The sequence below is a fragment of the Bubalus bubalis genome, chromosome 23, assembly GCF_019923935.1.
Source record: "Bubalus bubalis isolate 160015118507 breed Murrah chromosome 23, NDDB_SH_1, whole genome shotgun sequence".
In the NCBI taxonomy this organism is placed as follows: Eukaryota; Metazoa; Chordata; class Mammalia; order Artiodactyla; family Bovidae; genus Bubalus; species Bubalus bubalis.
The window spans coordinates 16,516,987-16,544,533 of NC_059179.1; the positions used below are offsets into that span (position 1 = coordinate 16,516,987).

General features: G+C 39.8%; 1 protein-coding gene across 1 annotated transcript; it reads right to left on the minus strand.

The window, feature by feature from the left end:
- Nucleotides 1–1,482: 1,482 nt before the first annotated feature.
- Nucleotides 1,483–27,300, minus strand: LOC112581525 (cytochrome P450 2C42). Its single transcript, XM_025273783.3, has 4 exons — nucleotides 27,245–27,300; nucleotides 15,022–15,163; nucleotides 12,061–12,250; nucleotides 1,483–2,685 (listed from the first exon to the last, which is right to left on the minus strand). Exons 2-4 carry the CDS (start codon nucleotides 15,119–15,121, stop codon nucleotides 2,625–2,627), a joined length of 351 nt encoding a protein of 116 aa, XP_025129568.3. The 5' UTR covers nucleotides 15,122–15,163; nucleotides 27,245–27,300; the 3' UTR covers nucleotides 1,483–2,624.
- Nucleotides 27,301–27,547: the final 247 nt, after the last annotated feature.

Sequence of the window (27,547 nt, forward strand, 5' to 3'; positions counted from 1 at the left end):
AAAAATTATAAAATATATATATGAAGTTTGCTGAAGAAGAAAAAAAATAGGGTCTTTTTTTTTTTTTTTTGCAAGGTAATAGGTTATAAAAGTGAAAATTAAAGGACAATAGAGGACTTAAAATTTTTTTAAAAAAAAAATTAAAAAAAAAAAGTAAAGAAAGATTGATCATTAAAATAGTAAAAATATATCTAGGTCTTTCTCTGGTTTTGTTGTGAGTATTGTGGGTTCAGTTCATTTTTGGCTAGTTCCTTGGTCCGACTTATATTTCTCAAGATCTATAGGCCCCTTCCTATGTAGTCCGTAGTAACCACAGGGTTTTAATCTATGGCCTGTAGCTTCCAAGGCGTTTCCCTCTGTTATAGCTTCTTCTGTTTGCTGGTCTCTTCAGTGTCTGGTTTCTGCCCTGACACAAAGGGGACGGTGGAGGACACTTTTTTTTTTTTTTTAGGCTCACTTGTTCAGTCGCACTGTGGGGAGGGAGGGAGGGATGCTGCAAACAGATAACACTGGCGTGCACTCACAGTGCCTCAGCCACACTGGGTCTGCCCCCACTCATGGCGTGTGTAGCCTCCCTGCCCACACTGCTCAGGCTCTAGATTGTTACGCAGGGAACAATCAGAGGCCGGCCCTGGGCTGAGCTCCCAGGTCCAAGCCGCTCAGGTTCAGGCACTCAGGTAGTCCTCAGAGGCGCAGACTCGGTTGGGCCTGCATTTTGTGCTCTTCCCAGGTCCGAGCAGCTCAGGTAATGAGGTGTTTGGCGAGCGCCAATGCTGCGACTTATCGCCTCCCCGCCCCTCGGTTATCTGGGTGTAAAACCAGCGCACCTTCTCAGGCAGATGTTGACCGTCCAGACCCCCAAGAAGATTTAGTTAGCAAAGAAGCCTGCTTACAGTTTTATAGATAGTGTCTCTCTGGGGCTGCGATTGCCCCCTTCCGGCTCTGGCTGCCTATCACTGGAGGGGGAAGGTCTGCAGCCGGCTATCTCTGTTCAGTCCTTTGTTCCGTGCGCGGGCCTGGCGATGTCTTAGGTTAGGGCTGGCTTTTCGCGTGGTAGATATCCCACAGTCTGGTTTGCTAGCCCAAATTATTTTGCTCAGGTAGCACTCAGGACATTCGGGCCAGATTCTTACTCTAAGTAACGCAGCCCGCGCCGCGCTTCCCTGCCCAGCCCCGCTTGCTAATGGCTTGTGCAGGTGTCTGCGCTGCTTCTCCGCTGGGGGAGTTACCCTAAGGCTCGCAATCTGCGATTTTTAATTGTTTATTTTTTTTTTTCTCCCTGTTATGTTGCCCTCTGTGCTTCCAAAGCTCGGCACAGATTCAGCAGTGAGAAGGTTTCCTGGTGTTTGGAAACTTCTCTCTTTTTAAGACTCCCTTCCCAGGATGGAACTCCGTCCCTCCCTCTTTTGTCTCTTTTTTGGTCTTTTATATTTTTTCCTACCTCCTTTCGAAGAGTTGGGTTGCTTTTCTGGGTGCCTGATGTCCTCTGCTGACATTCAGAAGTTGTTTTGTGGAATTTACTCGACTTTTAAATGCTCTTTTGATGAATTTGTGGCAGAGAAAGTGTTCTCCCCATCCTACTCCTCCACCATCTTGGCTCCTCCCCCATATTTGATTATTAAATAAGTGTAAAAATTGATCCTGCTCATTGGGGACAAAGAATCTCTCCAAGGAGAGACAAAATGACACCTCATGTGAAATGTAAACAATTATAAACATTTTAGAAAATACGGAATATTATGTTGTAATCCAAAGATGGTCATGGTAATTGCAACCCACTGTATGAGGGAATGGAAAAGAATTTTTTAATCTAACTGGGCTTCCTGAATGTCCAGTGGTTGGAAATAAATTTTAATATATTTGCAGTGAAAGACTGGGGGGGGGGTGGAATTTCAGATGGGTGTATGCTGTATACAGCAGTGCAGAGGCATTGATAAGAAATAGTAGGTGGATGAAAGAGGGAAGGCTTAATGAATTGGCATAGAGATTGAGTTGGAGGTTGGTGTCTGTGACACTGTTTGTTGAAAATATTTTTTCCACTAGTCATCCTGGCATCCTGGTCAAAAATCAGTTGACTCAAAATTGAGATTACACGAATAAACCCTCACATTTTATTTCAGTAATCTTTATCAGTCTTTTGCCAGTATCACATCATATAGTGGTCTTAATTTTTGTAGTTACTTTTGCAATGGAGAAGTCCTCTAACTTTGCTGTTGCTTCTGAAGATTGTTTGGCTTTAGGGGGCCCCTTAAATTTCCATGTGAATATTAGGATAAACTTGTGAATTTATGCCAAGAAGGCAGTAGTGATTTTGATAGGAATTGCCTAGTTTTAGCTAGCCTGTACCTCTAGACTGTGAACTTCACGTGTGTTTCTCAGTGCTTTTCTCCCTCCTTAGATGGAGCAGAATATGTGGAGTGGGCCAGAGTTGAGAATTTCACTTCTCCCACATAGAATGCTAGGCCTTATTGGATGGGATATTTCTCTTCTCTCAGGTCAGTTAGGATATGATAAAACCCCAGCAGGTGAGGCTCTGGTAACCAGTTTCTCTTGAGGACAGGCTTTCTTAAGAAGACTTCACTTGGCTACTCATTGCTTGCAAAATCTTTCTTCTTCCTTCACATTCAAAATATTTGTGTATTTGGGTCTAAAATGAGTTTCTTGTAGACAATGTACATTTTTTTTCTAATTTGAGAAATCATAAACATATAACATATTAGTTTCAAATGTTCAATGTAATGATTAAATATGTGCATATATCATAAAATGATCACTGCAATAAATCTAGTTAATATCCATTACAATTATAATAGCAATTTTTTTATTATGATGAGAACTTTTTTTTAAATTTTATTTTATTTTTAAACTTTACATAATTGTATTAGTTTTGCCAAATATCAAAATGAATCCGCCACAGGTATACATGTGTTCCCCATCCTGAACCCTCCTCCCTCCTCCCTCCCCATTCCATCCCTCTGGGTCCTCCCAGTGCACCAGCCCCAAGCATCCAGTATTGTGCATCGAACCTGGACTGGCTTTTAAGACTTACTCTGAGCAACTTTCAAATATACAATACATATGAACTATAGTCATCATCCTCAGGACTTATTTGGACTTCCCTGGTGGGTGGCTCAGATGGTAAAGAATCTGCCTGCAATGCAGGAGACCCAGATTCAATCCCTGAGTCAAGAAGATCCCCTGGAGAAGGACATAGTAACCCACTGTAGTATTCTTGGGACACAACTGAAGCAACTCAGGGGGTAGTCCTAAGATGGAAGAGGAATAGGATGGGGAGACACTTTCTCCCCTACAAATTCATCAAAAAATCATTTGAACACTGAACAAATTCCACAGAATAACTTCTGAACACTGGCAGAAGACACCAGGTACCCAGAAAGACAGCCCACAGTCTTTGAAAGAAGGTAGGAAAAAAATATAAAAGATAAAAAGAGAGACAAAAGAGTTAGGGATGAAGACCCATCCCGGGGAGGGAGTCTTGAAGGAGGAGAAGTTTCCAAACACCAGGAAACCCTCTCACCAGTGGGTCTGTGGGGAGTTTTGGAATTTCAGAGGGAAACATAACCGGGAGGGAAAAAAAAAAAAAAAACACCCACAGATTACACGCCTAACCTCAACTCCCAGTGGAGAAGTAGCCCAGATGCTCTTGTCCACCAGGAGCCACAGGGGGCTGAACAGGGAGGCGCAGTCTGCATGCTTAGGGTAAGGACAAGGCCTGAATGCCCTGAAGACAATCTGAAGGAGCTAACGTGAGATAGCAACACAAACTATAGAATAGCCAGAGAGGGGAAAGAGGGGGAGAGAGAGAGAGAGAGAGAGAGAGAGAGAGAGAGAACTTTCCTGCAAAAAGCTTTAAGGCACAACCTGGCCCACCCACAGAAAAAGGATTGACCAAATGCCAGAGGAGAGCTAGCCAGCTGTGGACTGGCCCCTGCCCCCACCAGAGGCAGAGAGGCAGACAGGCGATAGCCAGAGCCAGAAGGCGAGGGGACAATCTCAGCCCCAGAGAGGGCATCCTCAACCAAACTGTGAGCGGGCTCCCAGTTGCTAACCAAGTCTTCCTGGGATACTGGATGGTTGACACCCACCAAGAGGATCACGGTCAGAGATCAGCCCACCAGAGACGACACACATCACACCTGGGACAGCACTCCTGATGCGCACACAGAAAACTGAGGGGCTGGGACCAGGGAGGTGATAAGACACACCACCCACCTGGGGAGACTGCACTTGCCAAGCACCTGGTCGCCTGAGCTGCTCGGACTTGGGAAGGGCACAAAATGCAGGCCCAACCGAGTCTGTGCCTCTGTGGAGTACCCAAGAACCTGAACCTGAGTGTGTTAAACCTGGGAAAGGCACACAACCCAGGGCCCGCTTTGGACAGTTCCCCTGCAGAGCAACCTGGAGCCTGAGCAGTGTAGACCAGGAAAGCACACACACTGTGAGTGGGGGCAAACCCAGTGTGGCCCAGACACTGCAAGCACTCCCCACACACGCCAGTGATACTTGTTTGCAGTGTTCCTCCCTCCCCACACCACAACTGAACAAATGAGCCTAAATAAATGACCACCTTCTCTCCCCTGTGTCATGGCAGAAATTAGACACTGAAGAGACTTGCAAACAGAGGAAGCCAAAATAAACAAAGAAGAGGGAACTGCTTTGGAAGTGCCTGGTGAAACAGATTAAAACCCTATAGTTAGCACTGGCTACATTGGAAGGGGCCTATAGACCTTGAGAAGAAGTATAAGCTGGAACAAGGAACTATCTGATACTGAACTGACCCCACACTGCCCCAAATTGCTAGATATATTTTACTGTTATCATTTTTTAATTTTTTAAAAAATTTTATTTTTAAGTTCTTTATTACTCCTTTAATTTTCATTTTTATAACCTACTATTATCTGCAAAAAAGACCCCTATTTTTAAAGCAGTTTCATATATATATATTATAATTTTTGTGATTTTTTTTAATACTGTATTTTTGAGAGTCTAACCTCTACTCTAGATCTTTAATCTTTAATTTTGGTATTTGTTTTCAATTTTGTACCTTTAAGAATCCAATCTTCAGTACCAATTTTTACTTAGGAGTGTGATTACTGGCTTGATTGCTTTCTCCCCTTTTGACTCTCCTTTTTCTCCCCTAGGTCACCTCTATCTCCTCCCTCCCACTTCTCTTTTCTACTTAACTCTGTGAATCTCTTTGGTTGTTCTGGGCTGTGAAGAACACTTAGGGAACTGATTACTGACTAGATCTGTTTCTCTCCTTTTGACTCCCCCTCTTCTCCTCCTGGTCACCACTATCTCCTTCTTCCCTACTCTCTTCCCTATGTAATTCTGTGAACCCCTCTGAGTGTTCCAGACTGTGGAGAGCACATAGGGAATCAATTACTGGCCAGGTTGCTTTCTCCTCTTTAGACTCCCCCTCTTCTCCTCCTGGTCACCTGTTTCCCTCCTCCCTCTTCTCTTCTCCATGTAGCCCTGCGAACCTCTCTGGGTATCCCTCACTGTGGAGAATCCTTTCTCCATTAACCTAGATGTTTTATCATCAGTGTGATACAGATGGAGAAGTCTTGAGGCTACTGTAAGAATAAGACTGAAAGCCAGAGGCAGGAGGCTTATATCCAAAACTTGAGGCCACCAGAAAATTCCTGACTCTAGGGAACATTAATCAACAAAGCTCGTCCAAAAGCCTCCATACCTACACTGAAATCAAGCTCCACCCAAGGGCCAACAAATTCTAGAGATAGACATACCAAACTAATTCCCCAGCAATGCAGCAATATAACCCTGAACATTAAAATACAGATGGCCAAAAGTCACACCAAACCTATAGACACCTCAGAACTCACTACTGGACACTTCATTGCACTCCAGAGAGAAGAGATCCAGCTCCACCCACCAGTACACTGACGCAACCTTACCTAACCAGGAAACCTTGACAAGCCACTCGTCCAACCCCAACCACAGGGAGGAACCTCCACAATAAAGAGCAGCCATAAACTTCCAGCATACAGAAAGGCCACCCCAAACACAGCAATCTAAACAAGATGAAAAGGCATAGAAATATTCAGCAGGTAAAGGAACATGATAAATGCCCACCAAGCCAAACAAAACAGGAGGAGACAGGGAGTCTACCTAGAAACAAATTCAGAATAATAATAGTAAATATGATCCAAAATCTTGAAAACAAAATGGAGTTACAGGTAAATAGTCTGGAGACAAGGATTGAGAAGATGCAAGAAATGTTTAACAAGACCTATAAGAAATAAAAAAAGAGTCAATCAATAATGCATAATGCAATAACTGAGATCAAAAGCACTCTGGAGGGAACCAACAGTAGAATAACTGAGGCAGAAGATAGGATAAGTGAGGCGGAAGATAGAATGGTGGAAATAAATGAATCGGAGAGAAAAAAAGAAAAAAAGAATTAAAAGAAATGAACAACCTTAGAGACCTCTGGGACAATGTCAAATGCCCAAACATTCGAATCATAGGAGTCCCAGAAGAAAACAAAAAGAAAGGCCACAAGAAAATACTTGAGGAGATAATAGTTGAAAACTTCCCTAAAATGGGGAAGGAAATAGCCACGCAAGTCCAAGAAACCCAGAGAGTCCCAAACAGGATAAACCCAAGGCAAAACACCCCAAGACACATATTAATCAAATTAACAAAGATCAAACACAGAGAAAAAATATTAAAAGCAGCAAGGGAAAAGCAACAAATAACACACAAGGGGATTCCCATAAGGATAACAGCTGAGCTTTCAATAGAAACTCTTCAGGCCAAGAGGGAATGGCAGGACATACTTAAAGTGATGAAAGAGAAAAACCGACAGCCCAGATTACTGTACCCAGCAAGGATCTCATTCAAATATGAAGGAGAAATCAAAAGCTTTACAGACAAGCAAAAGCTGAGAGAATTCAGCACCACCAAACCAGCTCTTCAACAAATGCTAAAGGATCTTCTCTAAACAGGAAACAGAGAAAAGGTGTATAAACTCGAACCCCAAACAGCAAAGTGAATGGCAATGGGATCATACTTATCAATAATTACCTTAAATGTAAATGGGTTGAATGCCTCAACCAAAAGACTGGCTGGATGGATACAAAAATAAGGCCCCTATGTATGCTGCCTACAAGAGACCCACTTCAAAACAAGGGACACATACTGACTGAAAGTGAAGGGCTGGAAAAAGATATTTCATGCAAATGGAGACCCAAAGAAAGCAAAAGTAGCAATACTCATATCAGATAAAATAGACTTTAAAACAAAGGCTGTGAAAAGAGACAAAGAAGGACACTACATAATGATCAAAAGATCAATCCAAGAAGAAGATATAACAATTATAAATATATATGCACCCAACATAGGAGCACCACAATATGTAAGACAAATGGTAACAGGTACGAAAGGGGAAATTAACAGTAACACAATAATAGTGGGAGACTTTACTGCCCCACTCACACCTATGGATAGATCAACTAAACAGAAAATTAGCAAGGAAACACAAACTTTAAATGATACAATGGACCAGTTAGACCTAATTGATATCTATAGGACATTTCATCCCAAAACAATGAATTTCACCTTTTTCTCAAGTGCACTCGGAACCTTCTCCAGGATAGATCACATCCTGGGCCATAAATCTAGCCTTGGTAAATTCAAAAAAATTGAAATAATTCCAAGCATTTTTCTGATCACAATGTGCTAAGATTAGATGTCAATTACAGGAAAAGAAACTATTAAAAATACAAACATATGGAGGCTGTACAACGTGCTTCTGGATAGCCAACAAATCACAGAAGAAATCAAAAAAGAAATCAAAATATGCATAGAAACGAATGAAAATGAAAACATAGCAACCCCAAACCTAAGGGATTCAGTAAAAGCAGTGCTAAAGGGAAGGTTCACGAAATACATGCTTACCTCAAGAAACAAGAGAAAAGTCAAAAAAATAACCTAACTCTACAACTAAAGCAACTAGAAAAGGAAGAAATGAAGAACCCCAGGGTTAGTAGAAGGAAAGAAGTCATAAAAATTAGGACAGAAATAAATGCAAAAGAAACAAAGGAGACCATAGCAAAAATCAACAAAACTTAAAGCTGGTTCTTTGAGAAAATAAGTAAAATAAACAAATCATTCCATTCAGTTTAGTTCAGTTGCTCAGTTGTGTCCGACTCTTTGCAACCCCATGGATTGCAGCACGCCAGGCCTCCCTGTCCATCACCAATTCCCAGAGTTTACCCAAATCATGTCCATTAGATTCTTTGATGCCACCCACCATCTCATCCTCTGTCATCCCATTCTCCTCCAGCCTTCAATCTTTCCCAGCATCAGAGCCTTTTCCAGGGAATCAGTTTTTCACATCAGGTGGCCAAAGTATTGGAGTTTCAGCTTCAATAAGAGTCCTTCCATTGAACACTCAGGACTTATCTCCTTTAGGATGGACTGGTTTGATCTCTTGCAGTCCAAGGGACTCTCAAGAGTCTTCTCCAACACCACAGTTCAAAAGCATCCATTCTTCGGCGCTCAGCTTTCTTAGTCCAATTCTCATATAGTCTAATAGTCCAATTCTCACATCCATACATGAATACTGGAAAAACCATAGCCTTTACTACATGAACCTTTGTTGGCAAAGTTATGTCTCTGCTTTTTAATATGCTGTCTAGTTTGGTCATAACTTTCCTTCCAAGGAGTAAGCATCTTTTAATTTCACAATCTCAATCTGCAGTGATTTTGGAGCCCCCCAAAATAAAGTCAGCCACTGTTTCCGTGGTTTCCCCATCTATTTGACATGAAGTGATGGGACCAGATGCCATGATCTTAGTTTTCTGAGTGCTGAGCTTTAAGCCAACTTTTTCACGCTCCTCTTTCACCTTCATCAAGAGGCTCTTTAGTTCTTCTTCACTTTCTGCCATAAGAGTGGTGTCATCTGCATATCTGAGGTTATTGATATTTCTCCCAGCATCTTTATTTCAGCTTGCACTTCATTCAGTCCAGCATTTCTCATGATGTACTCTGCATATAAGTTAAATAAGCAGGGCCACAATTCACAGCCTTGATGTACTCTTTTCCTGATTTGGAACCAGTCTATTGTTCCATGTCCAGTTCTAACTGGTTCTTCCTGACTTGCATACAGATTTGTCAAGAGGCAGGTCAGGTGGTCTGGTATTCCCATCTCTTTCAGAATTTTCCACAGATTGTTGTGATCTACATAGTCAAAGGCTTTGGTATATTCTATAAAGCAGACATAGATGATTTTCTGGAACTCTCTTGCTTTTTTGATGATCCAACTGATGTTGGCAATTTGATCTCTAGCTCCTCTGCCTTTTCTAAATCTAGCTTGAACATCTGGAAGTTCACAGTTCACGTACTGTTGAAGCCTGGCTTGGAGAATTTTGAGGATCACTTTCCTGCTGCTGCTGCTAAGTCACTTCAGTCATGTCCGACTCTGTGTGACCCCATAGACAGCAGCCCACCATGCTCCCCCATCCCTGGGATTCTCCAGGCAAGGACACTGGAGTGGGTTGCCATTTTCTTCTCCAATGCATTAAAGTGAAAAATGAAAGTGAAGTCGCCCAGTCGTTTTTGACTCAGAGACTCCATGGACTGCAGCCTACCAGGCTCCTCTATCCATGGGATTTTCCAGGCAAGAGTATTGGAGTGGGTTGCCATTGCCTTCTCCAATTACTTTCCTAGTGTGGGACATGAGTGTATTTGTGCAGTAGTGTGAATATTCTTTGGCATTGCCTTTCTTTGGGATTGGAATGAAAACTGACATTTTCCAGTCCTTTGGCCACTGCTGAGTTTTCCAAATTTACCTGCATGTTGGGTGCAGCACTTTCACAGCATCATCTTTTAGGATTTGAAATAGCTCAACTGGGATTCCATCACATCCAGTAGCTTTGTTCATAGTGGTGCTTCCTAAGGCCCACTTCACTTCACATTCCAGGATGTCTGGCTCTAGGTAAATGATCACCATCATGATTATCTGGGTCATGAAGATCTTTTTGTATTGTTCTTCTGTGTATTCTTGCCACGTCTTCTTCATTTCTTCTGCTTCTGTTAGGTCCATACCATTTCTGTCCTTTATTGTGCCTATCTTTGCAAGAAATGTTCCCATGATATCTCTATTATTTTTTTTTTGAGTTTTTTAAGGAATATACATAGCAGAAATAGCTCTGTATTGATACACACAAATCTTCTTTTTAAATTTTGTATGGAAGATCCCCTGGAGAAGGGACTGACTACCCACTCCAGTATTCTTGTCTGGAGAATTCCATGGACAGAGGAGCCTAATGGGCTATGGTCCATGGATTGCAAAGAGTCAGACGCTACTCAGTGATTAACATTTTCACATAGTACTATGCACATAGAACAACTCAACATTTTATTTACAAATGTAGTAGCCAATACAGATGTTACAGAGTATGAAGAAGAGAAGGTATATTTCTGCAGTGAAACTGCACAATGAATGAGGAGAGGTTAGAGCAGGCACTCTCAGAAAAGATGATGGGAAGCAGATGAACTATGCCACAGATGAGAGGGAGTTGAAGACAGCATCACTGAAGAAGCCAGATGATCTAACATTCTTCACACAGGAATGAAACAGAGCTGGTAAGAAGGCGGCACAGAACATAACCCATTGACAACTGGGGAGTGTCAATGTCCTTTGGATCAACCACAGTGAGTGAAGTGAAATGAAGTCGCTCAGTCGTGTCCAACTCTTTGTGACCCCATGGATTGCAGCCTACCATGCTCCTCCGTCTGTGGGATTCTCCAGGCAAGAATACTGGAGTGGGTTGCCATTTCCTTCTCCAGGAGATTTTCCCAACACAGGGATCAAACCCGGGTCTCCCACATTGCAGGCAGACACTTTACCAGGGAAGCTCAGATTTCAACCACAGATTTCAAGGTAAATTTTTGTAAAATTGTGGTCAGGAATAAAAAGAGCTCCATGCAGGCCAGGCCCTCATCGACATTTTAGGAATCAGTGAACTAAAATGGACCTAATGGTGAATTTAATTCAGATGACCATTATATCTACTACTGCAGGCAAGAATCCCTTAGAAGAATTGGAGTAGCCCTCACAGTCATTCCCAATAGTGAGATGTTAACCTCCTCTCTCTTTCAGATCAGAAATGAAATAAAGATGAAAAAGAGATATTAATCCAGAGAGCAGGATAATATATATAGTAATCACAATTAGCCAGAGACAGATTTTTCAAAATGATATTAAAATTAGGAAGGTTGCTACATATAAGCATATCAAAATGATAAAATAATTGTATTTTCATATTCCAGATAAAAAATGGAAGAGTCATTAAAAATTATAACAACAACAATAACCACCTTTGGAAAACTAAAGACAAAAAAAAAAAAAAAGCAAAACAATGCCTGAAAAATTATTGAAAAAAGTTAAAGAAAGCCCTTTAAAATAGGGAGACTATATCACATTCATTAATTGAAAGATTCAATCTGTCACGATGTTGTGTGTGTGTGTGTGTGTGAGTCAGTTGTGTCCAACTCTTTATGACTCGTGGACCGTAGCCTGCCAGGCTCCTCTATCCATGGGATTCTCCAGGCAAGAATACTGGAGTGAGTTGTCATTCCTTTTTCCTGTCTCATGGATCCAATCTAGGTCTCCCACATTGTGGGCAGATTCTTTACCGGCTGAGCCACCAGGGAATCCCTTAATGATATTAAATCTTTCCAAATTTATGTAAAATGGCACCAGGTTAAAAAGTACAGCATAGTGTTTTGACAAATTGATACTAACATTCATTTGGAAATGTGGACAGCAATGGTTAACCAAACAATATAAAAGAAACAGAAAAAAATGTGGAAGTCTTGCACTACTACCTGCCAAAATCTGTTATAAAGCTTTACAGATTAAACTGGAAACAACACACAACCCATCAAGCCACCACACACGTGATTATTTTTACTTCTCTCACCTTGTGTTCATCAATGTTTGTACCCATATTTTGTAAATAAGAACTTCAAGACCAGTGAGGTTACTATAATAGAAAGCAATCTTACCTTGGGGATGAGGTAGTTTCTGAATTTAATGTCATGGGTCGCTGCATGGGGCAGGTTGGTGGAGATACCAAGTCAATATATCTCTGGATCTCGTGGACCACAGCATCCACGTAGGGCACGTGGCTTCTGTCCTGCATGCAGGGGCTCTGGTGTCTGCCAATCATATGGTCAGTCTCTTCCTGGAACCTAGCTGATAAGAGGTAAATAAGAATGATGGAGAAAGAGGAAAATGCACACCACATTTCCATACCAATTCAAATATATGAGGCATTATGAAGCTGTCCCAACATCATATACACATAAACTGTATGTCCAGAAATGCATCTAAATATAGAGAGATAATGGCCATAATACACATATAAGTCTCTTACAAACAAAGCTTAAGACACATCTATACATACCTCTATATTAGCATATGTGATAAAACAAAGAGAAATGATTAAATGTTTCAAATATAAACAACATAAAGTCAAGAAATTATAGTCCTTGAAGAAAAAAACAAGAATTAAATATTAATTTTATATTAAAATAATATCGATTAAAAAGTTAAATTATAATATATCTGTTTTGTCTTGTGTATTGTGTGTGTGCAGTTTGCAATGGTACTCACTTCATCCTCCAATTGCCAAATGCCACCACTTTCAGCATTTTAGCAGTTTCTTTTAGAAATTCATGTCCTGTTTCTAAATAATGATTCTCTGTCTCTATTTATTATTTACCAATTTTTATAAACTATCTGATTTATTGGTATGAGAGTAGAGAATTTATATCTCCATCCCCACCTCATACAAAATATACACAAACAAATCCCTTTAGTCCAATTCCCCAATATATTTACACCACGAATTTTGACTGCTAGAATATTCATTTTAACATTATTCTGACTAAATAAACAATGCCCCCAGTAAAACAATTATGATTATGCTTCATATTTGGTACTTTCTTGGACCTAACCAATCCATAATATCTGTATTTTGAATAATACTCTGTATTTTGATTTAGGATTATTTCCAAAGATGTTTCAAACTCCGAATAATAAGTACCCTATTATTTATAAGCCACAAATATACTTCATCACCTCTCCTTTGCTCTTGGTGTATCCCCTCATCACTGCTTTATCCATCTAATTCATTTAGAAGAAGATATTTTCCAGGCCTTCTCTCTAGCAACAGTACTGACAATTTCGTTCTCTTTCACGAGGTTTCCAAATTCCTGGAGCCCATGACTTCCTCTGACATGATTTCAGGCATTTGGATGAGAAAAGGAAGAGTGAATAAAAGTTTTGTCAAACATACAGGTCTAAAAATATCCTTTAAAAAATAAATACCCAGTTTGATAGTTGTTCTTAAATATGATGCTGTTGTGAACTCTGATCTTTTATCTATGATTTGCTACATCTCTTTGAAAGTTTTTGTGATTTTCTCTTTTATCCTGGTGTTCTGATATCTCACAATCCAGTGAACTGGGGTGGATGTTTTTATTTCGTTCACTCTGTTAGACATGTTGAGAGAATTTTCTGTCTACATGGCAAAACTAGGAAGACTTTTCTCCAGAGTCTTCACTCTCTGGAGTTTTCCTCTGGCTGCTGAATTTCAAGAAGCAGGATGGAGAAAGGAACTAAGAATCTCTGAATTTAAGAAGAGGATTCTTCCCTAACCTTTCCTCTACGCTGTGACCTCAGTCTTTTCTCCTGTCTCTGCCAGTGTCCTGAGTGCCTCTTAGATTCCCTTTCTCTATACAGCAAACCTCTCTCATCCTATTAGAGAAATAAAGTTAACTGATGAAAGGAGTTATCAAAAAGTCATGGCTGGGAGAGCTACCTTTATCAGACTATGTCTCCCTCTATCATTTTTGAAATGAAGTACTTCCAAATATAGAACCTTACAGGATTCTAAGAATGTAAATGACTTCTCATTATACAGCCTCCTATTATGACATTTAGGCTATTAACTTCATCCTCTCTACTGACTTCATTATCACCTCTCAATATGCTCTCTGTGTTTCAGAAATTTGTTGAATATTTGTTAGCTGCTTCCAGACATCCTCTTCTCCAACTTTAAAAGGCTAATTCTCATATGTTATTGGTTATAATCATTTTAGTGGTATTCTGACACTAAACAAGACTAAATGTATTTCTAAACAGCTATGCATAACCACAAGCCTTTAAAAGTTAATTTCTAACAAAAAGTTCTTTATGAAAGATAAAATTGCCAACCTCTCAAATGTGTATTTTGGCAATAACCATTTTTCTGGAAAAAAAAAACTTATGGAGTAATACAATTTCTTTATATACATATCTTAAGCCAATTTCTTGTGAATCTAACTTGTTAGAGAACTTCCTAGACTGTGGAAATTATATCAGGCAACCTCATTAAATTTTTACAATTTCCAATTATGCTTCAATAAGGAGAGTTACCATTTTCCCATCCCTGGCTCTCTTTTTTTTTTTTTTTAATTTTTTTTTTTTTTTTTTTAATTTTTGGGGACACCCTGCAGCATGTGGGACATCAGTTCCGTGAACAGGGATTGATTCCATACCCCTGCATTGGGAGGCATAGTCATAAGCACTAGATGGAAGCACTAGATTGGCGTTGGAATTCTGCCCATCTGGGCTTTCGAACACTGCATTTTTACAATGAGGGGACATCAGAGTGTCTTTCCATAATAAAACCAGTATGCAGCTCCAAGATGATTCATGCTGGCCATGGCTGTTACACATGACCTCGTGAAATCCAGACGCTGCTGTGCTGATGTTCCTATTATTCACAGTGTCTTCACTCCTCTCTGTCATCCTCCTGTATTATATAAAGATGCCCCCATTACCATCTGTTCATTAAATCTGAAAAAATTTAGCTGCTCAAACAGAGATTTAAATAATTCTCTGAGAGAAACAAAGTGCAATACATTAAAGCATGTTTCTATCATCTCTACTGAAGTCACTATGCCCACCATGTATCATACCTGTGACCTCTGGGTGCTTCAGCAGCAGGAGGAGCCCATATCTCAGAGTGGTGCTTGTCATCTCTATCCCAGCTCCAAACAAATCAGATATAGTGATCATCAAGTTTTCAACAGTAAACTCCAATTCTTGATTTTGTTTTTCCTAGGAATGATTTGATAACACTGTTTGACAACCTGATTTACCAGAATTGCAGTTAATCCAAAATAGCTCATAGTGTTTTAAAGTTAAAGAAAGTGAAAGTGAAAGTCACTTAGTTGTGTTCAACTCCTTGCTACCCCATGGAATATACATACAGCCCATGGGATTCTCCAGGCCAGAATACTGAAGTGGGTAGCCTTTCCCTTTTCCAGGGGATCTTCCCAACTGAGGAATAGAACCCAGGGCTCCCGCACTGCAGGTGGATTCCTTACCAGCTGAGCCACAAGGGAAGCCCTTTAAAGTTAAAGCAACATATAAACAAAGGTGCATTTATAGAAAAAAATTTGTTGCTTTTTAGTCACTAAGTCATGTTTGACTCTTTGCGACCCCATGAACTATAGCTCACCAGACTCCTCTATCCATGGGATATCCCAGGCATGAATACTAGAGCAGTACTACCAATTCCTTCTCCAGGGGATCTTCCCAACCCAGGATCAAACCCGTGTCTCCTGCATTGGCAGACAGATTCTTTACCACTCGGCCACTAGGAAAGTCCAAGATAAAAACTACTGTACAGTAAAACAAAACTACTGTAGATCTGTTGACTCAGACATCATTTTCTCCTATATTATTCCTCACTTGCTTAAAAAGTTGCACTCAACAACCTCTTTTGCATTTAGGTAGACTATGCAGCTTAGTTTTTGCCAATAAGATATAAGTAGAAGGCTAATGGTACACATCCTCTTCTCCTTACTCAAAACAAGTATTTGACAGAATGAGAGGGAAGGGATGGAAAAAGATACTCTATACAAATGGAAATCAAAAGAAAACTGGAGCAGCAATACTCATATTAGACCAAATAGACTTCTCGTGCCAAAACTAAGGCCTGGGGCAGTCAAACAAACAAACAAAAAATAATAAAACTAAGACTGTTACAAGAGACAAGGAAGGATATTACACAATGATCATGGGATCAAACCAAGAAGATCTAACAATTGTAATCATATATGAAGAAGCATCAGTATATAAAGAAAATGCTGCACTCAATATGCCAGCAAATTTGGAAAACTTAGCAGTGGCCACAGGACTGGAAAAGGTCAGTTTCACTCCAATCCCAAAGAATGCTCAAACTACCACATAATTGCACTCATCTCACATGCTAGTAAAGTATTGCTCAAAATTCTCCAAGCCAGGCTTCAGCAATACGTGAGCCGTGAACTTCCAGATGTTCAAGCTGGTTTTAGAAAAGGCAGAGGAACCAGAGATCAAATTGCCAACATCCGCTGGATCATCAAAAAAGCAAGAGAGTTCCAGAAAAACATCTATTTCTGCTTTATTGACTATGCCAAAGCCTTTGACTGTGTGAATCACAAGAAACTGTGGAAAATTCTTCAAGAGATAGGAATACCAGACCACCTGACCTGCCTCTTGGGAAACCTGCAGGTTAGGAAGCAACAGTTAGAACTGGACATGGAACAACAGACTGGTTCCAAATAGGAAAAGGAGTATGTCAAGGCTGTATATTGTTACCCTGCTTATTTAACTTATATGCAGAGTACATCATGAGAAACGCTGGACTGGAAGAAGCACAAGCTGGAATCAAGATTGCCAGGAGAAATATCAATAACCTCAGATATGCAGATGACACCACCCTTATGGCAGAAAGCAAAGAGGAACTAAAAAGCCTCTTGATGAAAGTGAAAGAGGAGAGTGAAAAAGTTGGCTTAAAGCTCAACATTCAGAAAACGACGATCATGGCATCTGGTCCCATCACTTCATGGGAAATAGATGGGGAAACAGTGGAAACAATGTCAGACTTTATTTTGGGGGGCTCCAAAATCACTGCAGATGGCGATTGCAGCCATGAAATTAAAAGACGCTTACTCCTTGGAAGGAAAGTTATGATCAAACTAGACAGCATATTGAAAAGCAGAGACATTACTTTGCCAACAAAGGTCCGTGTAGTCAAGGCTATGGTTTTTCCAGTGGTCATGTATGGATGTGTGAGTTGGACTGTGAAGAAAGCTGAACACTGAAGAATTAATGCTTTGAACTGTGGTGTTGGAGAAGACTCTTGAGAGTCCCTTGGACTGCAAGGAGATCCAACCAGTCCATCCTAAAGGAGATCAGTCCTGGGTGTTCATTGGAAGGACTGATGCTAAAGCTGAAACTCCAACACTTTGGCCACCTCATGCGAAGGGTTGACTCATTGGAAAAGACTCTGATGCTGGGAGGGATTGGGGACAGGAGCAGAAGGGAATGACAGAGGATTATATGGCTGGATGGCATCACTGAATGGATGGACATGGGTTTGGGTAGACTGTGGCAGTTGGTAATGGACAGGGAGGCCTGGTGTGCTGCGATTCATGGGGTTGCAAAGAATCGGACATGACTGAGCAACTGAACTGAACTGAATAGCCATAAAAGGGGAATTCGACAGTAACACAATAGTATTGGGGGACTTTAACACTCCACTTACAGCAATGGACAGATTATCCAGACAGAAATTTAAGAAGGAAACACAAGCTTTAAATGACCCAGTAGACCAGATAGACTTAATTGATATTTATAGAACAATCCATCCAAAGGCAACAATATACACTTTCTTCTAAAGTCACATGGAACATTCTACAGGATAGATCGCAAATCAAGACTCAGTAAATCTAAGAAAACTGGAATCATATCAAACATCTTTTCTGATGACAAGGCTATGAAATCAGAAATCTATCACTGGAAAAACTGGAAAAAACACAAACACATGGAGGCTAAACAATATGATACTAAATAACCAATTCATCACGGAAGAAATAAAAGAGGAAATAAAAAATGCCTGGAGACAAATGACCCCAAAAAACGACAATCCAAAATCTATGGAATGCAACAAAGCAGTTCTAAGAGGGAATTTTACAGCAATACAGTCTTACCTCAACAAACATGAAAAATCACAAATAAACAACCTATCTTTACACCTAAAGTAACTAAAGAAAGAAGAACAAACAGAAACCAAAATTAGTAGAAGGAAAAAAAATCATAAAGATTAGAGCAGAAATAAATGAAACAGAGATGAATAAAAGAATAACAAAGGCCAATTAAACCAAAACTGATTCTTTGAGAAGATAAACAAAATTGATAAACCTTTAAACAGACTTATCAAGAAAAAAACACGAAAAAACTCAAATCAATAAAATTATAAATAAAAAGATAAGTTACATGGGACACCATAGAAACACCAAAAGGATCAGAATGACTACTATCAGAAATTGTATGTCAATGAAATGGACAACATAGAAATGGACAAATGCTTAGAAAAGTACAACCTTCCAAGACTGAACCAGGAAGAAATAGAATATATGAACAAATCAACACAAGTACTGAAACTGAACTGTGGCTAAGAACCTTCTAACAAACAAAAGTCCAGCACCAGATGGCTTCACAGCTGAATTCTATCAAACATTCAGAGAAGAGTTAACATCTACCATTCTGAAATTCTTCCCAAAAATTGCAGAGGAAGGAACACTCTCAAGTTCATTCTCTGAGGCCACCATTGTCCTGACACCAAACAACAGGAAGATATCATACAAAAAAAATTATAGGCCAATATCACTGATGAACATAGACGCAAAAATTCTCAATTTTTTTACCATCAAACTGAAACCAACTCATCAAGAGGATCACATACTGTGCATGATCAAATGGGATTTATCCCAGGGATGCAAGGATTCTTCAGTATACACAAATCAATCAATATGATACATCATATTAAAAAGCTGAAGAATAAAAACCATATGATCATCTCAATAGATACAGAAAAAGCTTTTGAAAAAATTCAACACCCATTGATGAGTAAAAACTCTCCAAAAAGTGAGCATAGAGGGAACCTACCTCAACATAATAAAGGCTATATATGACAAATACACAGCAAATATCATTCTCAATGGTGAAAAATGGAAAGCATTTTCTCTAAGACCAGGAACAAGATAAGGATGTCCACTCTTGGCACTACTATTCAACATAGCTTTGGAAGTTCTAGCTAGGGCAATCAGAGAAGACAAAGAAATAAAAGGAATTCAAACTGGAAAAGAAGTAAAACTGTCATTGTTTGCAGATGACATGATACTATACATAGAAAATCCTAAAGATGCTATCAGAAAACTACTAAAGCTCATCAATGAATGTGGTATAGTTGGAGGATACAAAACTAATATGCAGAAATATCCTGAATTCTTATACATTAACAACAAAAGATCAGAAAGAGAAATCAAGGATCAAATCTCATTTACCATCACATCAAAAAGAATAAAGTACCTCGGAATAAACGTACCCTAGGAAGCAAAAGCGGAGAAGGCAATGGCACCCCACTCCAGCACTCTTGCATAGAAAAATCCCATGGACAGAGGAGCCTGGTAGGCTGCAGTCCATGGGGTCACTAGGAGTCGGACACGACTGAGCAACTTCACTTTCACTTTTCACTTTCATGCATTGGAGAAGGAAATGGCAACCCACTCCAGTGTTCTTGCCTGGAGAATCCCAGGGACAGGGGAGCCTGGTGGGCTGCCGTCTATGGGGTCTCACAGAGTCGGACACGATTGAAGCGACTTAGCAGCAGCAGCAGCAGCAGCAGCAGCAGGAGGCAAAAGACCTGTACTCAGAAAACTATAAGATACTGATGAAATAAATCAAAGATGACATAAACAGATGGAAAGATATACCATGATCATGGATTGGAAGAATCAATATTATGAAAATTACTTTACTGCCCAAAGCAATCTACAATTCAATGCAACCCCTACCAAGTTAACAAGGCATTGTTCACAGAATTAGAACAAAATTTTGCAATTTGTATGGAAACACAAAAGGCCCCAAATAGTCAATGCAACCTTGAAAAAGAACAACAGAGCTGGAAGGGTCCAGCACGCTGACCTCAGGCTGTACTACAAAGTTACAGTAATCAAGACAGTATGGTGCTGGTACAAAAACAGAAATATATATCAGTGAAATAGTGTAGAAAGTCCAAAAATAACCCCATGGACCTATGGTTACCAAATCTACAACAGAGAAGGCAAGAATGCACAATGGAGAAAAGACAGCTTCTTCAATAAGTGGTGCTGGGGAAATTGAACAGCTATATGTAAACTAATAAAATTAGAACACTCCCTAACACTATACACAAAAATAAACTCAGAATGGATTGTGTGTGTAAGTCACTCTGTCATGTCTGACTCTTTGTGATCCCATTGACTGTAGCCTACCAGGTTCCTCTGCCCGTGGAATTCTGCAGGCAAGAATACTGACATGGGTTGCCATGCCCTTCTCCAGGGGATCTTCCCTATCCAGGGACTGAACTCAGGTCTCCCGTATTGCAGGCAGATTTTTTACCATCTCAGCATAAGGCCGGATACTATGGAACTCTTAGGGGAAAACATAGGCAGAACATTGTTTGATGTAAATCACAGCAAGATCATTTTTGATTCACCTCCTAGAGTAATGGAAATAAAAACAAACAAACAAACAAAAATAAATGGAACTGAATTAAACTTAAAAGTTTTTGCACAGCAAAGGAAACCATAAACAAGATGGAAAGATAACACTCAGAATGGCAGAACATATTTGCAAATGAAGCAACTGTCAAAGTATTAATTTCTAAAATACACAAGGAGCTCATGCAACTGAGTATCAAAAAACAAATTTAAAAAATGGACACAAGATATGAAGAGACATTTCTCCAAAGAAGATATACAGATGGCCAAGAGGTACAAGAAAAGATGCTCAACATCACAAACTATTAGAGAAATGTAAATCAGAACTACAATGGAGTATCATCTCACACCAGTCAGAATGGCCATCATCAAAAAAAAACCTACCATCAATAAAGGCTGGAGAAAGTGTGGAGAAAAGGGAACCCTCTTACACTTTTGGTAAGAATGTAAATTGGTATATTCGCTATGGAGAACAGTATGAAAGTTCCTCAGAAAACTAAAAATAGAACTACCATATGACTCAGCAATCGCACTCGTGGGCATATACCTGGAGAACACCAAACCACAATTCAAAAAGATACATGTACCCCAATGTTCATTGCAGCATTATTTAGAACAGCCAGAACAGGAAGTAACCTAAATCAACAGAGGAAGGGATAAATAAGATGTGGTAAATACAGACAATGGAATAATATTCAGCCATTAAAAAGAGTGAAATAATGCCATGTGCACAACATGGATGGACCTAGAGATCACCATACTGAGTGAAGTAGGTCAGAGACAGACAAATAATATATAATATTGCTTTTATTTGGAATTTTAAAAAGGGTGCAAATGAACTTATCTACAAAACAGAAATAGAGTCATGGATGTAAAATATAAACATAGTTACCGGGGGATGGGGCCGGAGGTTGGGGGCTAGGGATAAATCATGAGATTGGGATAGACACATACACACTACTATATATAAGGACTACTGTATAATACAGGGAAATCTATTCAATAGTCTATAATGGCCTATATGGGGAAATCATCTTAAAAAGAGTGGATATATGTATATTCACAACTGATTCACCTTGCTGTTCACCTGAAATTAGCATAACATTGTAAATCAATTATACCTCAATAAAATTTAAAAAAAAAAGTATTTGAAAGAGTTGATAGGGTACACATGATCTTGGGACAAGAGGATGTTACCATCAAATGAGGCCTATATATTAAGAATGGGTAAAGAAAAATGGAAGGCATTTAAAACTCATATGTTTCGGGGCTACTATAGTATCCCTATATTGACACATGACAACACTCTGTATATGAGGCAATTAAACCCACTATTTGTTAAAGCCACTGTTAACAACTTTTCTCTTATTTTTAGATGAACACAATCTTAATTATTAGAAATAGCTAACTTAGGGCCATATTATAAAGGATGTTATAAGCCTGAATTAACATTTCATAATTCTTTTCTTTGTTAAAAATGTATACGAACCTCAAATTGTCTATGTATTCACTATGAAATTGAAATTTTGCAAAGGCTAATATTGCAGCACAACTTAAAATGAATGATAGTGAGTGAATGGATTCACAAAGACCATACAGGGCCATCACAATTGTATTCCTCATGCAATGCAATGAGCAGTTTGATCTAGGAAACAAATATAGAATGAATTGAAACATACAATCTGAATTGCCACTACATTCATGAAGATGAAAATTTGGGACATTCACTGTCCTTAAGGCAAAAGGACAGACAGGGGGTAAAGCAAATGCCAAGACTGACAGACTAATGGAATAGAGCTCTTGTCACTTGGAAACTGGGAGAGAAAAAGCACTTGAAGTACAAGGAATATTGGTTTAGGACTGAGGAGATGGATGATGGTACATAGAATAGACAACAACGAGACAGTTTCAAATACTAAATAGAAGGGATTGTTAACATGCAAAAAAGTATATTTTTGCAAAACCATTCCTAGGCCAGTATTAATTTTAGGATGCATTTGCAATCTCCAGGGGTCCAATGCCATGTCTAATATTAAGTAATAAATGCATTCAAGGCAGACTAAACAATCTGAATGTGTGTACTTGTTAGAAAAAGTATCATTGCCCTTGGCTTCACACAAGATATGAGCTTGTCAATTCAAAATTAATCTAAAGAAAAGCAGTACAAATCTAAAGAAAAGCAGTGCACTCATAAAACAATATTAGTATTTCTATTTCTTGAGTTGGATTTGGAGATAAAGTGGTTATGTGTACACAGCCTATCTTTATTAGATTACACAAAACACTGCTGAAAGGAATTGTTAAAACAGTATTGAAAGAAATAAAAGAAAACATATAAATTAAAAAAACCTTTCTTGACATAGATCAAAAGTCAGTATTGTTATGATAGCATTACTGGATTAATGTAACAAAGAAGGCAGAGAGGATGTTTCAGAAACTTCCTCTACTGAAACAGCTATTGTCTAAGGACAAAGCGAGAAACTATGTTAGTACTCTGGAAACTAGTTAGACACTAGTCCAATGTAACCAATGTACTTAAATAAAAATGTCTGATATATGACATTTCACATGCTGCCTAACATTCTTCACAACCCAGTTCCAAGGCCGAGAGTTGTAGGAAGTGTGGACTATGTTTGTGGTGCAGCCAATGGATCTCAGAGTAGGAAACTGGACCACATTCTTCTACATTGGGATTGTGTGTTTGGATCTCGGACAGGCTGGCACACAGAACACTGAAAATACAAAGAGAATCCCTTCTTTTCCTATTTATATTTAGGTTCAGGTATTTAAGAGAATCTCTGTAAGTTCACTATCTAACTATGGAGATAACAGAACAGAGAGGCAAGTGACTACACAGGATAAGAAAGTAGTCTTGGCAAAATTAATCTGGAAAAGTTACTACATGAATGAATACAGTTCAGTTCAGTTCAGTTCAGTCGCTCAGCCGTGTCTGACTTTTTGCAACCCTATGAATCATGTTACCTCCAGGTCCATCACCAACTCCCAGAATTCACCCAAACTCATGTGCATCGAGTCGGTGATGCCATCCAGCCATCTCATCCTCTGTTGTCCCTTTCCCCTCCCGCTCCCAATCCCTCCAGCATCAGGGTCTTTTCCAATGAGTCAACTCTTCTCATGAAGTGGCCAAAGTACTGGAGTTTCAGCCTCAGCATCAGCCCTTCCGAAGAATATCCAGGACTGGTCTCCTTTACGAAGGACTGGTTGGATCTCCTTGCAGTCCAAGGGACTCTCAATAGTCTTCTCCAACCCAACAGTTCAAAAGCATAAATTCTTCGGTGCTCAGTTTTCTTCACAGTCCAACTCTCACATCCATACATGACCACTGGAAAAACCATAGCTTTGACTAGACGGACCTTTGTTGGCAAAGTAATGTCTCTGCTTTTCAATATGCTCTCTAGGTTGGTCATAACTTTCCTTCCAAGGAGTAAGCGTCTTTTAATTTCATGGCTGCAATCACCATCTGCAGTGATTTTGGAGCACCAAAAAATAACGTCTGACACTGTTACCCCATTCATTTCCCATGAAGTGATGGGACCAGATGCCATGATCTTCGTTTTCTGAATGTTGAGCTTTAAGCCAACTTTTTCACTCTCCTCTTTCACTTTCATCAAGAGGCTTTTTAGTTCCTCTTCACTTTCTGCCATAAGGGTGGTGTCATCTGCATATCTGAGGTTATTGATATTTCTCCTGGCAATCTTGAGTCCAGCTTGTGCTTCTTCCAGCCCAGCATTTCTCATGATGTACTCTGCATATAAGTTAAATAAGCAGGGTGACAATATACAGCCTTGATGTACTCCTTTTCTTATTTGGAACCAGTCTGTTGTTCCATGTCCAGTTCTAACTGTTGCTTCCTAACCTGCATATAGGTTTCTCAAGAACCAGGTCAGGTGCTCTAGTATTCCCATCTCTTTTAGAATTTTCCAGTTTCTTGTGATCCCAGTTTCTATTTTCCCATCTCTTTAATAATATTCCTCAATTTGTTGTGATCCACACAGTCAAAGGCGTTGGCATAGTCAATAAAGCAGAAATAGATGTTTTTCTGGAACTCTCTTGCTTTTTTGATGATCCAGTGGATGTTGGCAATTTGATCTCTGGTTCCTCTGCCTTTTCTAAAACCAGCTTGAACATCTGGAAGTTCACGGTTCACATATTGCTGAAGCCTGGCTTGGAGAATTTTGGGCATTACTTTACTAGAGTGTGAGATGAATGCAATTGTGTGATAGTTTGAGCATTCTTTGGGATTGGCATGAAAACTGACCTTTTCCAGTCCTGTGGCCACTGCTGAGTCTTCCAAATGTGCTGGCATATTGAGTGCAGCACTTTCACAGCATCATCTCTCAGGATTTGGAATAGCTCAACTGGAATTCTATCACCTCCACTAGTTTTGTTCATACTGACGCTTTCTAAGGCCCACTTGACTTCACATTCCAGGATGTCTGGCTCTAGGTGAGTGATCACACCATCGTGATTATCTTGGTCATGAAGATCTATTTTGTACAGTTCTTCTGTGTATTCTTACAACCTCTTCTTAATATCTTCTGCTTCCGTTAGGTCCATAGCATTTCTGTCCTTTATCAAGCCCATCTTTGCATGAAATGTTCCCTTGGTATCTCTAATTTTCTTGAAGAGATCTCTAGTCTTTCCCCTTCTGTTGTTTTCCTCTATGTCTTTGCACTGATCGCCAAGGAAGGCTTTCTTATGTCTCCTTGCTATTCTTTGGAACTCTGCATTCAAATGGGAATATCTTTCCATTTCTCCTTTGCTTTTCACTTCTCTTCTTTTCACAGCTATTTGTAAGGCCTCCTCAGACAGCCATTTTGCTTTTTTGCATTTCTTTTCCGTGGGGATGGTCTTGATCCCTGTCTCCTGTACAATGTCATGAACCTCCGTCCATAGTTCATCAGGCACTGTGTCTATCAGATCTAGTCCCTTAAATGTATTTCTCACTTCCACTGTATAATCATAAGGGATTTGATTTAGGTCATACCTGAATTGCCTAGTGGTTTTCCCTACTTTCTTCGATTTCAGTCTGAATTTGGCAATAAGGAGTTCATGATCTGAGCCACAGTCAGCTCCCAGTCTTGTTTTTGCTGACTGTATAGAGCTTCTCCATCTTTGGCTGCAAAGAATATAATCAATCTGATATCGGTGTTGACCATCTGGTGATGTCCTTGTGTAGAGTCTTCTCTTGTGTTGTTGGAAGAGGGTGTTTACTATGACCAGTGCGTTCTCTTGGCAAAACTGTATTAGTCTTTGCCCTGTTTCATTCCATATTCCAAGGCCAAATTTGCCTGTTACTCCAGGTGTTTCTTGACTCATATGCATATATTAAAATGCATCAGTCAAGGAGTTAACAGTAGTCAGAAGGCAGCTGAATCAGGGACACAGGGTCCAAATTAATGGAATTGTTATTAAAGAATTTTATGATAGAAAAAAATGGTATATATTTTATGCATCTTTTTTTTTTTTTTTTTAAGGCAGAAAAAGCCTTAAAAAGCCTTTTTTTTTAAGGCTTCATTCCATATTCCAAGGCCAAATTTGCCTGTTACTCCAGGTGTTTCTTGACTTCCTACTTTGCATTCCAGTCCCCTATAATGAAAAGGACATCTTTTTTGGGTGTTAGTTCTAAAAGGTCTTGTAGGTCTTCATAGAACCGTTCAACTTCAGCTTCTTCAGTGTTACTGGTTGGGGCATAGGCTTGGATCACCGTGATATTGAAAGGTTTGCCTTGGAAATGAACAGAGATCATTCTGTCGTTTTTGAGATTGCATCCAAGTACTGCATTTCGGACTCTTTTTTTTTTTAATTTAAATTTATTTATTTTAATTGGAGGCTAATTACTTTACAATATTGTATTGGTTTTGCCATACATCAACATGAATCCACCACGGGTGTACCCGTGCTCACCATCCTCCCTCCCCGTACCATCCCTCTGAGTCATATGATGGCTACTTCATTTCGGCTAAGGGATTCCTGCCCACAATAGTAGATATAATGGTCATCTGAGTTAAATTCACCCACTCCAGTCCATTTTAGCTCGCTGATTCCTAGAATGTCAATGTTCACTCTTGCCGTCTCCTGTTTGACCACCTCCAATTAGCCTTGATTCATGGACCTGACATTCCAGGTTCCTATGCAATATTGCTCTTTACAGCATCGGACCTTTCTTCTATCACCAGTCACATCCACAACTGGGTTTTGTTTTTGCTTTGGCTCCATCCCTTCATCCTTTCTGGAGTTATTTCTTCACTGATCTCCTATAGTATATTGGGCACCTACTGACCTGGGGAGTTCCTCTTTCAGTATCCTATCATTTTGCCTTTTCATACAGTTCATGGGGTTCTCAAGGCAAGCATACTGAAGTGGTTTGCCATTCCCTTCTCCAGTGGACCACATTCTGTCAGACCTCTCCACCATGACTCTCCTGTCTTGGGTGGCCCCACACGGCATGGCTTAGTTTCATTGAGTCAGACAAGGCTGTGGTCCATGTGATCAGATTGGCTAGTTTTCTGTGTTTATGGTTTCAGTGTGTCTGCCTTCTGATGCCCTCTCTCAACACCTACCATCTTAGTTGGGTTTCTCTTACCTTGGACGTTGGGCATCTCTTCACGGCTGCTCCAGCAAAGTGCAGCCACTGCTCTTTACCTTGGACGAGGTCACACCTCCTGACCTTGAATGTGGAGTAGCTCCTCTCAGCCCTCCTGTGCCCGCAGAGCAGCCAGCTCCTTGGACATGGGGTTGCTCCTCTTGGCCGCTGCCCTGACCTTGGACATACAGTCTTCATCAAATAAAAATAGCAATTGTTAGAAGAGGATAAAATCTTATTTCCAGAGTTACCACATGACAATATATAAAACACTTAAGTATGGTCCATTTACAGCTAAAAAAA